Source organism: Lepisma saccharinum, chromosome 16 (genome assembly GCF_977018435.1).
Source record: "Lepisma saccharinum chromosome 16, izLepSacc3.1, whole genome shotgun sequence".
Taxonomy (NCBI): domain Eukaryota; kingdom Metazoa; phylum Arthropoda; class Insecta; order Zygentoma; family Lepismatidae; genus Lepisma; species Lepisma saccharinum.
In genome coordinates, this window is record NC_139244.1 from 65,600,743 (window position 1) to 65,618,029 (window position 17,287).

Here is a 17,287-nt window from a genome sequence, read left to right on the forward strand (position 1 = left end):
ACTTATGAGCGAATGTCTTACCACGCAGTTGATAGTTATACTGGGCCCCCATTTTCTTTGAGCCATATAACTAGTAGTGAGAGCAACAGACCTTATCAATAAAGCATAAATTATAACCAAAGCTATCTTTTCATTCTTTAGGTTTATTACAATCAACGTATTAACAGTAAATAGAAAAACTAATAACAACACTTCTAACAACAGTCATGTATATATACATATCCAGTAAATAACCTTGAACAATTTGCACCTAGATTTAGTGTTCCCCCCCTGTGTATGTCAAAATAGATCGATATTAATGTTTGCATTAATACCCGTACTGTTATCGGCCATACAAATCTATGAAAGTTTAGTTTTCCAAAAAACAAAAATAATAAACCCCCCAAATTAATTATGTTATTTTCAGCCCTAATGGCCGATAAGCTGACTAAAGTGGTTTACGTTATTAATTAGTTCATGGTTTATTTGAAATACTTAACTGCAGTGGAGCTTTCCCCCAGTGTATGTGTTTAGCTTTGCTACCCGAGACCAAGTGGGCAAGCGATACTCTTGGCTCGGACACGAGGCCTTGAATTTAAGTAGCGTAATGTCATACCATGTGATGTAGTGTTGCCATATCGCACAGTTATGAAATGGGGTGGTGATAACGTTTCTCTGCCAGACCTGCTAAATTTTCACTTTTCAGCTACTGATTTATACAAGGGGCATTCAGAAAGTAAGTTCCAATTAGTACTGACCTTGATTTATCGCGAACACGCTTATAGTGAAAAATGTGTGAAGTAATGTTTATGAATGAATGTGCAGTGATGTGTGGACGCATTTTTCACCTGTTCGAAATAGTGAAATGACAAGAATTTGGCATAAAATGTGAATTGTGGCCATTTTTCGTGAATTTTAAAAATGTGCCTAAACAACGAAAAATACCTCGAAATGCAACATTCTTGTCTTTTTTAGGCTTAAAGAAACAAAATGCGCCATATTTGTATCTAGAATACACAAGTTTTCCAACATTTTATCCAAGAGAAAACTATAAAACATGTTGTACGTGGAATAATTCTGACAGCCACATTCAATCAAATATTTTCCAGGATTTTCTCAACTTCTATCAGATCAATTTGCACTACATACCAAAGTGGCGGGGTTCACACAGAAGCCGCATTATCAGTATTTGTCGCGCGAGAAGTGTTTTTAATCACCGAGCTAAGTGTTGCGATATTGGTGGAGATCGAGTGCTCACCTACCGCCACAGGGGAGTCTTAACATCGGCATTTGTCGAGCGAGAAATAATGGAAAATAACTTCCTCAAAACTTGCTTCCAACATATCAAACTGTCACAATAATTTGTACACCACATGACCTACAATTTGAAACAGTAGTTTAAAAATGCCATGAAGGTATAATTTTAGGTATATTTGCCACAAGATGCGCTAAAATGAAAATGTGATTTTTGGGAAAAATAACACTGAATAGTAAAAATAAATAAATAAAAAGGAATAACACCAATTTGAAAGAAAAAATAACAAAAGATCATGGTCCATACCAATTAGGCATAAATAAACGAGGACATCAGTAGTAATTAAAAGCATTAGTTACAGTGACTCCTAATCTAATTTTCGGCATAATCACCACTGTTGTTCCGGCATTGGTCGTAGCATGACACTAAATTTTGTGTGCCCATGGCATATGTTATAACCGGATACAGGCACAAACACATGTGATATTCAGTCAAACCTTACTGGATATGTTTTACCTCGGAACAGCGTGTAGGAGGTAAATGGCGAAAAGTACAACTCACACGTGGACAGGCAAAATACTAGTCAAGTCACAAGAAACAACAGTTAGTTTTATAGAACAATGATGTATTAATGTACTAAACACACACAAAAACAACAGCCAACTTACACCGAAGATTCCACATTAGAAATAACTATTTATCATGAAAGTCTGCTACACTAAAATTTTCACGCAACTGTTTCTGATCCGTCCTCCATTGGCACTCCCCAATGTTGCCAGATCCTAATCCAAGTTCTTTTCTCTCTTTACAACTACGACATTACTAAGACAAGAAGTAGTATAACCTATCTAATTATATAACCCTCCTTTTTAAAGAAAGAATTTGTTTTATCCACAAAAAAAAAATCTTCCATAATACACTTGAACGAGAATAAATTTTCACAAATATTTCCCATATAATACCATTGATGTTGATACATTGATAAACAAAACTTTACGTTAAATGCACCTTCACACACAATAGATTTGATACACACATTATACCTTCTTAATACATCACGAGGAATAGATGCTAAATATTCTCTCTTTCTGGAATCATCACAATTCCATTGTTTAATATTTGATACATGCTGATTTGCATAGGTTTGCATGTTTCTCAAATCAAGTCAGCCTATTACAAACATAGTTTTAAATCCAATAAGTAAATAAGGACACTCAAAACAATTGAAGTATTTGTGAATTTTTGATTCAGATGCCTTGCTCAAGAAATGAGTTTTGAGAAACGCAAGATCAAAAAGCCTAATTTGTGGTCTAGTGTTTTGCTTTTCGTTTAACTTAGCACCCTTTTGCTGACGGCACTTAGTTGATTTGATTTGAGGAGACACTATTTTACTCTTCCAGTCTTGGGTTTGATCAATGGATATACCCAATTTGTTCAAACAATCTGCATCAGGGTGTAAGTTGAGCCTGAGTTCAACAGGACAAAATCCAGTCGAAACACACACTGAGTAATTTAAGAAATTCACTATTTCTGGTACATGTAGAGCCCATTGATTGTGTTTATCTGCGCAATAGATTCTCATGAAGCGGTTAATTTCACGATGAGAACGTTCAACCAAATTTTCTGTGCATGACTTGTATGTTATACCATTGCATTGAATCTAAGAAAACCTTTGTGAACTGAATGCCATTGTCAGTCACTACTCGAATGGGGGAGCCTAGGTGCACTATATAAGTCCCAACAAACTTATTAGCAAATGCTCAAGCAGTCTCTTTTCTAATGGGGTAAGCAATCAGAAACTTCGATTCTGCATCTAATACAGTCAATAGGTAACGATTTCCACAACTGTGCATGACTTGTATGGTATACCGTTGCATTGAATCTAAGAAAACCTTTGAAGTGAACTGAATGCCATTGTCAGTCACTACTCGAATGGGGGGGCCTAGGTGCACTATATAAGTCTCAACAAACTTATTAACAAATGCTCGAGCAGTCGCTTTTGTAATGGGGTAAGCAGTCAGAAACCTCGATTCTGCATCTAATACAGTCAGTAGGTAATGATTTCCACAACTGCTTACAGGAAGTGGCCCTTGGAAATCAAGGAAAATCGTGTGGCGTGGGAAAACATCTTTATATGGTTCCAGCAATGCTTGAGGGGGATGCGTATCACATTTCGTTTTAACACACATCTCACAGTTCCTAATCCATTCTTTAATGTGTCTTCGCATGAAAGGCCAAAATAAAATCTTGTATAAAAGACTATAAACTCCAAAGTGACCTTGAGAATTGTGGTGATGAATTAACACTTGGTTCTTAGGAATGTATATTCTTTTCCTGTTTGGGAAATGAAAGTCTTTTACTAATAAAAGCTCATTTTCAAGAACATAGTATTTGTTCCAGTTTCTATTTCGCGAGTTGCTGGAAGTGACGGGGTCTCTCAGAAAGTCAACTATTTTGGAGCATTCAGGGTCCCTTGACTGCTCTTCAATTAGTAGTTCCCGAGTTAGGGGATCATGCCCAACCACAGCAGAATTCGTTTTAAACTCTAATAACCAGTGAGCTGGTTATTAGAGCCTTTACAGTACTGTATATCAAAACAAAAAGACTGCAGGTACATCAGCCATCTCGTTAATCTTGCATTCCACCCGTACGATGAGTGTAGCCATATAAGACTACAGTGGTCTGTTATGATATGAAATATCCTGCCCAGAAGAAAAACATGAAACTTTTCCAGAGTCCAAATTATGGCAAGTACCTCGAGTTCGGTGGCTGTGTATGAAGCCTCGTAACTCCTCAATGCTCTACTTACATAGCCCATAATTATTTTTTCATCATTAACAATGAGGGCAAGTTGTTCCCGTACTTGAGGACGATATGCATATGTGATTGGATACTGTGGTGCAACGATTGGCTTAGTGGTGTCCAGTTCGATTTCATGCTCGTACAAATTGCATAAGCCAGGAGTATCATTGAACACACCGTGAAAAGACTTCAGGAGCTGAAACAATTGTTGCCTTTTTGAATTGTCCAGTTCAGTACAACCGTTTACCTTTTCAAGAAAATGATCTCAAGTTAATTTTACTTCAGAGTTAGAAACCAATGTGTTAGGGTCCCTCTGAGGCCACTGGCCTGTGTATATACTACTGGTTCTAGTTTCGTGCTTCTGTTCCTCGTCAAAATCAAAAGGCAAAGGTAGGAACTTAGATATGGCACGACCAGATGGATTGTTTACAACCAAGTGTCTATTCTTGAAATCCAAGGTAGCTTCCAGCGCCAACAAAAAGTCTAGTCCTAAAATTACAGGAATATTGAGATCCTGCGCAAGAATGAAAATAATTGAAGTAACTAAATTTTCAATCTCTACGCATGTGTGCATCACTCCCAATATTCCATACTTCGTGGCTCATAATACAAGTCTCTGATCCACTGTCCAAGAGACTCTTTACAGGGGTTTGAGCTATATGCACTATGATTATGGCCTGATTATTTTTCTTCAAATTTAGGTTAACTGGGACCAGTTGTTCTGGAATAGTCATGTTCCAGTGGAGCCCCAATTCATCATAACAAGTCAAGTCAATGTGGTATATACAGTGGGACTACCCTGACATACCTTAATATCCACTAATGAGGAGGGTTCTACTGGTTTTCCGGGAGTGAATAGGTACATGAGTTTTCAACTGTGGATTTTCTTACCGGCACTGGATGGCTGAACGAGGTTTTCAGGCAGTTTCCCTGTATGTATCCGAGAGTTTGTAAATGCTCCAGGAAAATAATCATGCCTCGATCGTGCCAATGAACTTTGTCGGACCTTTTGAAACGACCATAACCCATTTCCTCCTCATAGAGAGATATATTTATTTTTCTGGGACTCACTAAGAAGAGCTTATCAATGTGAACAACTTGAATGGAATCACCATTATCTAATGAAGATATGAATGAATTAAATTGTTCCCATTTTCCCCATAGTGAATAATTTCAATTTTCCAATAGCCTTGGGATAGGTGGAAGTGTACACAACAATATGTGTTCAAAATGACTTTTAAGAAAGTCTACTATTTTTTTATAACCATCTATCATGTGAGATAAGTCTTTTCCTTGCAACATATCATTGACCCCAATGAATAGTAATATATGAGATGATAACTGTATTTCCATTTATTTTTTGGAGTAAGTGATTTATTTGCTGACCCCCTTGACATAAACCAATGGATGTAAAACGCGAAGATGTGTTATCACGTGAATATCCCATTCTCTTTTGTGCCAACCTCACGAAATATGAATCTCCAAGCAATTGATATTTTTCAAGCATCGGACGCCCCTGTTGCAAATCATTGTTCTTCGATGTGGGAAAACCACGGTCGTTCCCTGCTCCCCACTTGCTGAGGACCACCATCTAGTTTTCCTGCCTTCTTCCGAGCGAAAGAAACTTACGCCTAGGAAACTCAACAGGTGACTTTGATTTATTCCCATTATTCTGGATGTTTGAACCTGAATCAGAACTATCGCTTTTATCACTACGCACATGATCTTTACCAGCAGTAACATTGGAAACATTTATAATTCTGCCAGACCGCAACTTCATGCCTGAACTAAAGTTTGGTTGATAATTACGTGAATCATTACGTATTCCAATATAACCTGCCTCATATCTAGCTATGGACTCAGCCGTAGCAGCCAAAGATAGAAAAGACTGAAGTAGCAAGTGATCCCTCAATTTAGGAGGCAACTGATTTACTATTTGAATGTGTTTCTGGAAGTCCCCAATATTAGGCTGCACAATACTGATAAGCTGTTGTGACCAAAAGAACTTCACATCTCCGTGAGTGTCCCTACTGTACTTGCTATTAATCACACGAGCCATACAACTTCCCACCCATGATTCATTCTGGAAAAATGACAAAAATATTTTCCCTGAAATCAGCATAAGATGTAAAATTCAGTTTATGTTGTCTGAACCAATCCTTGCTGACACCAGTAAGCATGTAGGGAATACATAACAAGTAATCTTCACTAGGAACCACATTATTGTCAGTTGAATCAAACCTTTGAAATGCTTCAAGATCACTTAATCTAATCTTACTTCTACAAAAACATTGTTTACTAATGCTACTTTTGAGGCTGCCATCTGAATCACAACTATCACAATTTGCACCACACCTATGAAAACTATGATAATTTCCACCGGAATTTACTATTTGACTATTAACAGTATCAAGCAATTTTGAAGTTTCATGTTTATCTTTGTTACAAGTTGTTGATACTAATTGGCAACCATGACATTGTTCACGTGTCCTTTCCTGTTTCGTGTGTTTTTGTTCCATAGTGTGTAACAAATGATAATTTGTTCTATGAACCGACAAAGCATTTGCTGCAGAAAAACATCCACATTCAACATTTTTAGCATGTGATCTCAATACTGATCTATTACTACAACTATCAGCATGCACATGGCTGAGCTTGCTTTGTATGTTATCAGGCTCATGCTCAATCACTGGCGATTCACTGCTTGGATCCATTTTCACATGCTGGCTATGAAACTTTACAGCGTGGATACTAGCAACATTGCTTGAAACAAAATTCGGATTAGAATAACTATTTGGCACAAAAGGTGTCAATTTATTAACATGTGAATCGCCACTGTGAGCAAGACCACTGAAAAACATGTCATTTGCATTGTTTATGTTGGAATGACATTGACAATCAAGAATGGAGAGATTAGGATTAACCACACATGGTGTACTCATGCCGGTATGGTTACTCTTGTGCAATGCATGACAAGTACCATATGCCTCAGTTATTCTTGCATCATTAAAACACCCATTCAAATATTGAGGCAAAGTATTTCTACCAGAGTTACAACACGTTGCACTCGTTCTAAAACTGTTGGCATGCAAGGCGGATAACTGAGTGTTACATCGCAGGTTATTACCTGATTTTGTTTGTGAATAAATTAACTGACTGGTTGTGTTAATGTGCACAAGCTCGTTGCATAAAAAACAAAAGGCTCTTCTCCTGACGCTGAAACTTGTGGTAGTAATAAGGATAAGGTACCACTTTCATCACCTCTTGCATTTACACTCACTTCACTAACACTGGAAATATTGTTGTCGGCTTGCATACTACAATCGACCATCGTGGGAAAGTTTGCTGCAAATCCATTGTTTAAATTTCCTCCGGGACAAATGAAACTGCAGGATGATTCTTCGCTGCACGCTCCATTGTCGCTCGTTCTTTCGTTCATGCTGAGGGGCTGCAACTTCAAGGTCAACATACGGAACTGCTGCAACATCGATTCCTCCAGCTTCGTCACGTGACAAGCAACTTGATGAAATAATTGCATCTTCACTTCGGACAAAAACTGTGAACATTCATTTTGCATAGTATCCATTTGTTGTTTCATGTCGCTGCTTAGAAGTGATAATTCCACTTTACATTCACTAATCCTATCTTCCTGAATGTTGACTTTGTCTTCTATCTCTTCAATCTGCGAGGCGAGAACAACAGTCATGGATGCCTTGTCGTCCACTGCCATCTGTTGGCTGTTAAGTGCACTATCATTTTCGTGTGACATTTTGCCTCCAATTTTGCCTTTATTTCACCACTCACTTAGCACTGCTAACGCCTCATGTACACAAACAAATGTGTAAATGAGTCCTCGTAATCTTGTAACCAGATACAGGCACAAACACATGTGATATTCAATCAAACCTTACCGGATTTGTTTTACCTCGGAACAGCGAGTAGGAGGTAAATGGCAAGAAGTACAACTCACACGTGGACATGCAAATTACTAGTCAAGACACAAGAAACAACAGTTAGTTTGATAGAACAATGATGTATTAACGTACTAAACACATATAAAAACAACAGCCAACTTACACCGAAGATTCCACATTAGATATAACTATTTATCATGAAAGTCCGCGACACTAAAAATTTCACCCAACCGTTTGTGATCCGTCCTCCATTGGCACTCCCCAATGTTGCCAGATCCTAATCCAAGTTCTTTTCTCTTTTTACAACTATGATATTACTAAGACAAGAAGTAGTATAACCTATCTGGTTATAATGTGTCTGACAGCAAAGACTGGAACTATCTGTACTGCAATGTAGCTGTCAAAACCTTGTCCTGCCAGAAATCTCTTCAGCTGAACAAAGAGATGAAAGTGGGTACATGCAAGACCATGACTGTACAGGGAGTGGTTCAAGATCTCTCACTTGAAATTATATAAAGGAGCCTGCCTATACTCAGCTGTATGGGGTCGTGCACATTGGATTGGCCTTCGTCTGATCATAGTATCGCTCATGCAAATGTCTGGTGTGTACACCTCACACGATTGCTGGTGGCGCCATGCCGGATTCTGAGCAGTCAAGGTGGGACACAGTATGAGAGCTGCCATCTTTAACCTAGAACTGTCCTAAAACGGCTGTGTTTTAGTGCACCAGATTACAGTCACATGACACTTCTTCCTGCCTGCATTTGCATGTTGCGCTCTGACCACTTGCGTACAGGTGACATTGAAACTTTTTTTCTGAATGCCCCTCGTACATAAACTTTCGGAAGCTGTTATCAACAGCGTGTTCCTGTTTTAATATTTGATTAGCTAAATCAGGCACCTTTACAATGTAGTTGATTCCCCTTCCATAAATTGCTTGTGTTTTAATTTTTAATACATATATACCCTTTCCGCCAGTAATAATGGTATAACTGCATGTTGGCAGTTTCACAGTACTTCACTTGGATATACTGTGAATGTTTGTACTGAAAGAGAAGTCCCATTCACAAAGTAAGGAAATATGACACTTTGTTTTGTATGATTCAATTGTTTCACTTGTGTGCAAGGGTTGTTTGCTGTACATAGAGAAGAGAAGTAGGTTTGTGCATTGAAAAATGAGTCTGCATTAATGGTTCTTGCAAGCAGAGGGTCCCAAACCTAAGTGGAAGTATCAACATATAACAAGAAAGGCTAGAGAGATTGAAAATTACAAAATTCCTTTTTGCATCAATTACTTTCACTTTAATCTCATTTAGTCGTAACTTTAGAAATACTCAAATATTTTATTCAAAAACTGGCTGCATATGAAAAAATCCCATAATTCTTCTCTAGCTTATTAATATATGTTTTCAAATTCACTATTTTGCAGTTTGGATGCAAATCCTAGAGAAATAATGTCAATTTCGTGGAGCTAACATAGGTATTTAATATACCTGGATCTGTATGACATTCTTATTTCCATTTGCAAAAAACATGAATTTAGTTTATAATTGTCAGGGTAAAATCTAAATTTTGTCTTGGAAAACCTGGAAAAGTCATGGATTTCATTTCTGCTTGTATGTAGCCACCCTGGAAATGTCACACCCCATGTTTGAAGAGGAAATAATGAAATTGAACGATGGACAGTGTGTCGTGCAGCCTGCAACAGAGAGTGTGAATGCAATTATCCTTGCCAACTGCCACGTGAAAATTAAAAGAGATTACAAGGGAACTGAACATATCATACGATTGTGTGTCTATGCTGATTCATGACCAGTTGGATGTATCGTAAACTGTGCTCCCACTGGGTGCCGCAATTGTTAACCGTTAAGCACAAAAGTCAATTCAATTGAAATTGGATGGAATTTTTACACACAAGAAATCGAAAAACTGGTCACACGATTCGAACAGTTGGAATACCTTGGTGACTATGTTGAAAAATTCATACATGTTCATACATTTTTGTCCAATAATTATTTTCTTTCTAATGTGTAAGGGGTGTAACTTACTCTTTGACTTGCCCTTGTATTTTGTTAAGTGCAGCCAACTTTGCAAGTACAGATGCCTGTTTCAATGGATTTTCTTTCCTTGTTTTTGCAGCCTCATTTGACAACAAATCACACACAGTAAGATTACCAATTATAGAGAAGGTTTCTGAATTTTGGAGTTTCTTGGAAATCCTGTTTGAAGAGCTCATGTGCTGTGAAAACTTCTACACAACACAACCTCTTGATCTCGGCTGTAGCAAGTGTTCTAAACAGGGTGCTTCTCCTGTGATAAAAAGAGGTAAGTCACCAGATGGTATCTTACTCTGTAAGATAGACTAAACTACATTTTAATATGGAGATGATGACCATGTTTACTTATTTTTAAATTTCACTGTGTCTTTCACTTCACGATCCATATTTGAGGGCCCACTACCACAGACAAGTTTACGTGTTCTACTGGGCTTCAAGTGTATACTGCTTGTTTTGCCTGTTCGAGCATTATTCGTTGGAGCAAAACAGCTCTCAATGGACTATATTAGTGTAACAGTATTTGATCTGTAATAATGACACTAAAGTGATCACTAGGGCACAGATAGTTATGCATTGGCATATGTTTTTGACATATGCATATTGCTAGACACACATTTTTGGTAAAAAAAATAATTCAAAAAGAGTTAATTTTGGGTTCAAAAGCAGTAAATAAAATAAAATCTTGTTGTTATAGCGGTGAACGAATTTGAGTTTTTAACAGTAAGAGAAGAAAAAAACTGCATTTATCAAAATTAAATGTTACATTTATTTGTCCAAAAAAGCATTCTTGATATTTAAAAAAATAGGACATTTATTACTAGGGCCACATATTTATGGTGAATAAAAGATCAAGATTTCAGTTCAAAAACTGTGCACATTTCAATTTTGCTTCTCAAATATTTACAGCAGAATTATTCAATTTTTCGTGAATTGCATAACTCACAGGATAATTCAAACTTCAGAAAGTGTAAATAATAATTATTTCACATTTTGCAATTCATTTCACATGATTTCATGACAGAACAGTGTAGGAAAATGCACCTCACATCTTTCAGCAACATTAGAAATGAACATTACAGCATGTTATTCGACATTTTGTATTTTTATCAAAAAATGAAATATGCATGCCTCGACATATTGCATATGCAATATGCAATGTCATGTATATAAACTTATATATGTAAGAGTATGTATATAAACATATATTTTAGAGGCAGCAACCACTACTGGAATTGTATTTTAAGTATGTGTTTATGGCATATTGTCTTCTTAATAAAATAACTTCATATCCTTCCATCACTACTGTTTATTCTCCACTTTCTTTTACAAAACCAGGAGAAAGGAAATACATCTTTCGTCATGGGAACACTCATTAACTACTCTTTTTGAGAGAGAGAAATGAGAACAGTCTGATACTGTTGCCTTAAAATGTTGTCCAATTGTATCTTGTGAAGTAGATAAATATATCCTTGTCAGAAACAAAAAGTTTGAAGATTGATATATCATGTTGTATGATCTATAAGGAATGTAATTTTTCTTCCATTCGTAAAACGACGGTGTAAAGTATACAAGATTGTGTGGAAGAATTCAGAACTGCAAATTTTACATTCAATACATGCTAAATCGTAGGAGCTGAAAAAGAGCAAATATCTGTTTACATGTAGGATTTTTGCGGTAACTGAAACAAAAGATTTACATTACATTTAAAGTGCATATTCATTTGCATATTTTGCTACTCTTGAGTGCATATTTGAATGCATATTTTAGTTATTTTATGTGCATAACCTTTGATGCTGCCCATCCATTTCTGTATGTATGTTTAATTACCACATGTTTTCTGAAATAAATGTAAAATGAATAATTATTTACTTGTTTCTTTACATCTATAAACTCTTCGTTATTTCAGAAGACTTTGATGGGGCAGTGAGTACAAATGGCAGCACAGCACCAAAGCGAAGGTGGTCTTCTGAAAGCTCAGATTCCAACTCTCGTATTGGTACAAGTTCAACCACATTATCAACCACATTATCAATTAATGCTTTTCCTTCATCAACCTGTCCCAAGCAACCACGGAAATCAGTACCAGGTAAAAGCAAAATTATTATTCTTAGTTTTTACACATATTTTTTTTGTTATATTTAGCAATTATTTTCTAGAAGTATTATATAGTATTATACTAGTAATTAACCCCTTCTCTGTGTAATTTTCTGGCAAAATGCTTTCTGTTCTGTGTATTTTTTTCTGAGTTTGCGAAGTAATATTTTTAAGTAGCTACTGCTTTAGCACAAATCAATCCGAGTATCATGGTTCATACGTCTTTCTCTAGAATAGAACAGGCTTTCAAATGGTACCATGCACATGTGTACATCAAGTGTGATGAAAGGGAAATCAGGGATAATTTGGGAAATTTCCCCCTGAAAAATCCCTTTTGGTAACTTTGGCCCCTCTGGACCAGCCCTGGATATAGGTGCTCTAATATAATCTACCTTGACAAATACTATGGTCTATACGTAATGCATCCGCAAGTTTCATTGCAATATCTTCAATAGGGATGAGGGAAAAAATATTTCGCAATCCTGTTTGACAATACTATTAGATACTAATCTGGGAGGATAATTTGGGAAATTTCCCTCTGAAAAATATTTTTTAGTAACTTGGGACCCTCTGGACTGGCCCTGGATATAGGTACCCGATTATAATCTACCTTTAAAAATACTATGGTCTATAGGTAATGTGTCCGCCAAGTTTCATTGCAATATCTTCAATAGGTATGAGGAAAAAAATATTTCGCAATCCTGTTTGACAATACTATTAGATACTATTAGAAACTTACAAACTCAAAGATCAACAATAAATCACCAACAGTGCAAATAACGCAACACCAAAAAAAAGTACATATAGCAACTGACTAAACGCGGCACAGAAACGAACTCACGTTTGCAGTTCGTCAGCATAACACAAAAACAGTTTACTTTCCTCTGAACTACTTCTTCTTTGTTGGCACTGAAAATCGTGATTATATAAAAGGTCGTTGTTTCTTCAATAGCAAAACATATGTTTCACCAACAAAAAAACATATTATTCCGTTCAACACAGGTTACTTGAGACAGAGATGTTTGCCCAACACAGAATAAGCTATAGTGACCAAGGTGTAATATTACGTCGAACACAGGGAAGGGGTTAATAATAGTCGCAAAACAAATACAGCTGAATAAATATAGAAAAATACCACTTCAGAACTTCTTTGTACTTTACTGCAAGTGAGGTTTTGGACTGGGTTCAAGTTTGAACTGGAAGATTACAAATTTTGGAAACAATTGCATGTAGTGATCGTAAAGGAATGCGTGGAAAAGCCTGGTGGTTTGCAAATGACAATTTTAGCACCATAGGCTGGCAACACTGTCCCATATGATAGCCATCACGCTGGAGTTTAGTTTGTAGTGTTTGATTTGTTTAGTGCGTGTGTCAGTTGTGGATCTTCATATTCATATGTAGTCTCTACTGTAATGGCTACTGAGTGAGTGTCATATACAGTTTAATCAGTGCACCATCATGCACCATGTTTCATATGTGAGTAATGAAGAACTTATGGTTTCATATGTGAATATTGAAGAACTTATGGTTCTGGCAAGATGGGTATATGACCCCAAAGCATGTGTGAGCATTGCCATACATAACTTGATTCTTCGGCATGTTACATCATGATTTCGAGACATGATGTGGCCATTCTATTCTCTGGACATTTCCCTCCATACTCCTTTTGCATGGAGATATTTGAAGGATGTTCTGCACAGAACAAAACCAGCTAAACTGAGTGATCTCAAACACATCCCACTGAAATGCTGCAGGTAAATGTAAAGCTTCAGGAAGCGAACTAAGCCCTGTAACAGGTTAAGTATACAACTGTTCGCAGATCGAGACCCAAATGTATGCGCAGAATATAGTTCTGCTGACATGGGTTCTATTCCTACGTAACTGTACACTTGCAACGAAACTGTTATTTACAATTTGTAATATATAAACAAAATTGTCCTCCTCCATGGCCATGTGGTCTAATGCGCTGTGCTTTGGACTCCCGACTGTGGGACGGCATGGGTTCGAGTCCATGTGGGTTCAGTCTCTGGGTTTTCAGCCTTGTATAGGACCGGCGGCAACCCACCATCGTGAGGAAATTGAGAAGCTATGAGTGAGTAGCGTAACCCGGTCTCGGAAATATTTTACAATGGCTGAGAGTTCGACATGCTGACTCCACATCACCCCATTACTGGTTGAAGATCTCCACACCTCTAGGTAGGATTGTGGGAGGGGGACTGGCATTCGGGAGATAGGCCAAGGTCCTTCCAAGGCTGTCGAGCCACGGGTTATTATTATTACATAACAAAATTATATATACATTAGCAGGTATGGACTTGATCGGTTGCAATCATTGAGCAGACGAACTTGGAACTGCAGATTGCCAACTGGGCAGTCGGTTGCATGGAAGGAACACTGGAGCTCAAGAGAGAGTCGAGGGGCACTTCAAGACGGTTGCAGAACGCATTGAATCATCAATGCATCTGACTCCAGTGTTGCACACCATACTATTTTAACCCTACATTTAATGTGATTCATTGATAACACTGGGGAACAAAAAAAAGATTTTATTTTGCGGCATAAAGTTTAATAACAGTTTCAGCACACAAAACAGCTGTGATTGCCAATTGTATGATTGGTTCAGTTGAATTGACTCCAGTTATAAAAATAAACACACCATGGATAATGTAGGAGGTAAAATACTCTATGCTTTTCTCTGTAATATCAAAATTTGATAATGGGCTGAAATTCCCATTAAGAAACTTATTTATTTATTTGTACATTGTTGCTAGGCAACTTATGAAGCATTGCTTGGCAATATATCGGACACTCAACATAGCTTAAGGAAGAATACCAAAACATAAAAATGGTTTCAGAAAAAAATTGACTATGCTGAACATAAGTGGCTCGTGTGTGTGTGGATTTCAAAATGGTGAATTTTTTACTAGGACAGCAAAGTGGGTACACAAAGTATCCCTGTTTCCTATGTTTGTGGGATAGTCGTGCTAGAGAAAGGCATTGGACGATAAAAGTTTGGCCCCCAAGGAAAAATATTAGTGGGGAATGCTAATATCATTCATGAAACACTGATAGATAGGGACAAAATCATCCTTCCGCCACTGCATATTAAACTTGGGTTGATAAAACAGTTTGTCAAGACCTTAGATACAAGTGGTGATTGTTTCAAATATGTATGACACACTTTTCCAGGACTAAGTATTGAAAAATTGAAGGCAGGAATATTTGATGGACCACCACAATTTCGTACACTTATAAATGATGCCAATTTTACAACTTACATGTCTTACATCGAATCTGAGGCCTGTTTGAGCTTTGTGTCCGTCGTCAAAAACTTTTTGGGGAATCACAGAGCAGAAAAGTACCCCGATATAGTTGGAAATATGCTGAAAAAAGTTTGAGAAATTGGGAGCTAATATGAGTGTGAAGATACATTTTCTACATAGCCACATTGACAGATTCCCTGAGAACCTTGGTGATTTTAGTGAAGAACGGGGAGAAAGGTTCCATCAGGATATAAGGATAATGGAAGAAAGGTACCAGGGACGGTGGGATCGCCGCATGATGGCCGACTACTGTTGGAGCTTGCGGAGGGATTGTCCTAAAAAGCAATACAGCACAGGAAATCGTATAGAAAACGTTTCACATAGTTTGTTACTTCATTGTGTACATATTTTCTTAATTATTATGAGCATAGGGCTATATAAATTTATTTTTATAATAATGATTGTAATCACAAAAAGAAATATTAAATTGTTGTTAGAAGTTCATTTATATGTATGTCTTATGTTTCCGCCATTTTGGTTTAGTTGCATTTATTTCATAAATTAGAGCCAATTCAGGAAATATATTATTATATCATTATTCAGCAGCATGAAATTGCCCTAAATTAGCTCTCAAACTCTGTGCCGCAATTTCACTGTTCCCCAGTGTAATCGTGCTGCATAGTCTGGTGTTGAGAATGATTTGGGGTTTGAGTTTAGAAGGAAACAATTGTTTGTTGTTTGGTGACACAAGAATCTCCGAGATATGAGAAGAAACATGTTTATTTTTTGGACAAGACATGCACATTGAATAAATTGTGGGAGGATACCACTGTGCAAGATGGCCAACCTTACATTGAAGGGTGTTTGAAACAGCCAACTGGGAGGGAAGGCTTACGGTTTCTGCCACTGACAGCAATGAAGGCTTTGTTGAAAATGCATGTTTATTGTTCCGTGCAAAGAAAGGGGAGGGTGATTATTTCCAATAAATTGGGAGAACAAGATTTGATTCCTGTTTTAATGAAGTGATTCATAAATTGAAACCAAAAAAGATTAGCAGACAATACACTACTTTGTATGTATCACCAATAACATGTATTTTTTTTGTGTGTGTGTGTTTGGTGTGCCTTATAGGAAGGGATGTATTGCGAACGAAGCAGCCAAGTTTTTCATAATTGTAAACAAAAAACAATAACTCTCCACTAAATTCAAGAGGGGTGTGTCACTTTCTTTTACATTTTTTTCTTTTCTGCTCGCTTGACATATACACACACAAAGATATTATGCAATTTATATCAAGCAATGACACATTTATTATATAATTTAAGAACAGAAATTGCATGGTTCAGGATACAAAAAGAAGCAAAATTGCATGCTTGACAACGCATGCACAGGTTTTGATGTGCTGGCAGTTTTGCAATACTGCAGATTTTCTCCTTGTCTGAGATACGAAGAGTTCGGTGATTGAAGCAAGATTGGCACGAAAGGTTCTGAACGCGGTTCTCGTGTGAATTAGTACATAAAATCTGTTGCAAACTTAACTTGTCGTGGGGCTTAACAATGGGGCAGTGTGATGGAGACCATTTGAAAGAAATTATTTTCAAGTGTTGCATATTGAAAACCATCAGCTGTTTTTGCCGTTTGTATTTACATTTTTGTTATCTAATGTTACTTTCATGCCACTTTTGACTATAAATGCCCATGGCCAGGCTGGGACTCTACCCCAGGAACTTTGGTGGCCAGTTCAAAAGTCAACCATTGATTGTGCTCAGTCTCAACCATCTGTGTACTTTAATTTTGTTACCTTTATCAAATTTAATTTCATTTAAATAACTAAAATTGAGAAATTATGTAAAAACTTCAGAAAGAAGAAATTAAGAAAATAGGCAAAATATATTCTACAATACCTTGCATAATACTGTGCCA

At 37.0% G+C, this 17,287-nt stretch overlaps 1 protein-coding gene across 1 annotated transcript in view; it reads left to right on the forward strand.

Annotated features, from left to right (window-relative positions):
* Scm (Polycomb protein Scm) overlaps positions 1-17,287 on the forward strand; it is an 89,024-nt gene that overhangs the window by 66,546 nt on the left and 5,191 nt on the right. Inside the window, exons 11-12 of the mRNA XM_083138267.1 lie at positions 10,090-10,275; positions 11,914-12,093. Coding sequence (XP_082994393.1) covers positions 10,090-10,275; positions 11,914-12,093 — 366 coding nt within the window. The remainder of the gene's footprint in view (positions 1-10,089; positions 10,276-11,913; positions 12,094-17,287) is intronic.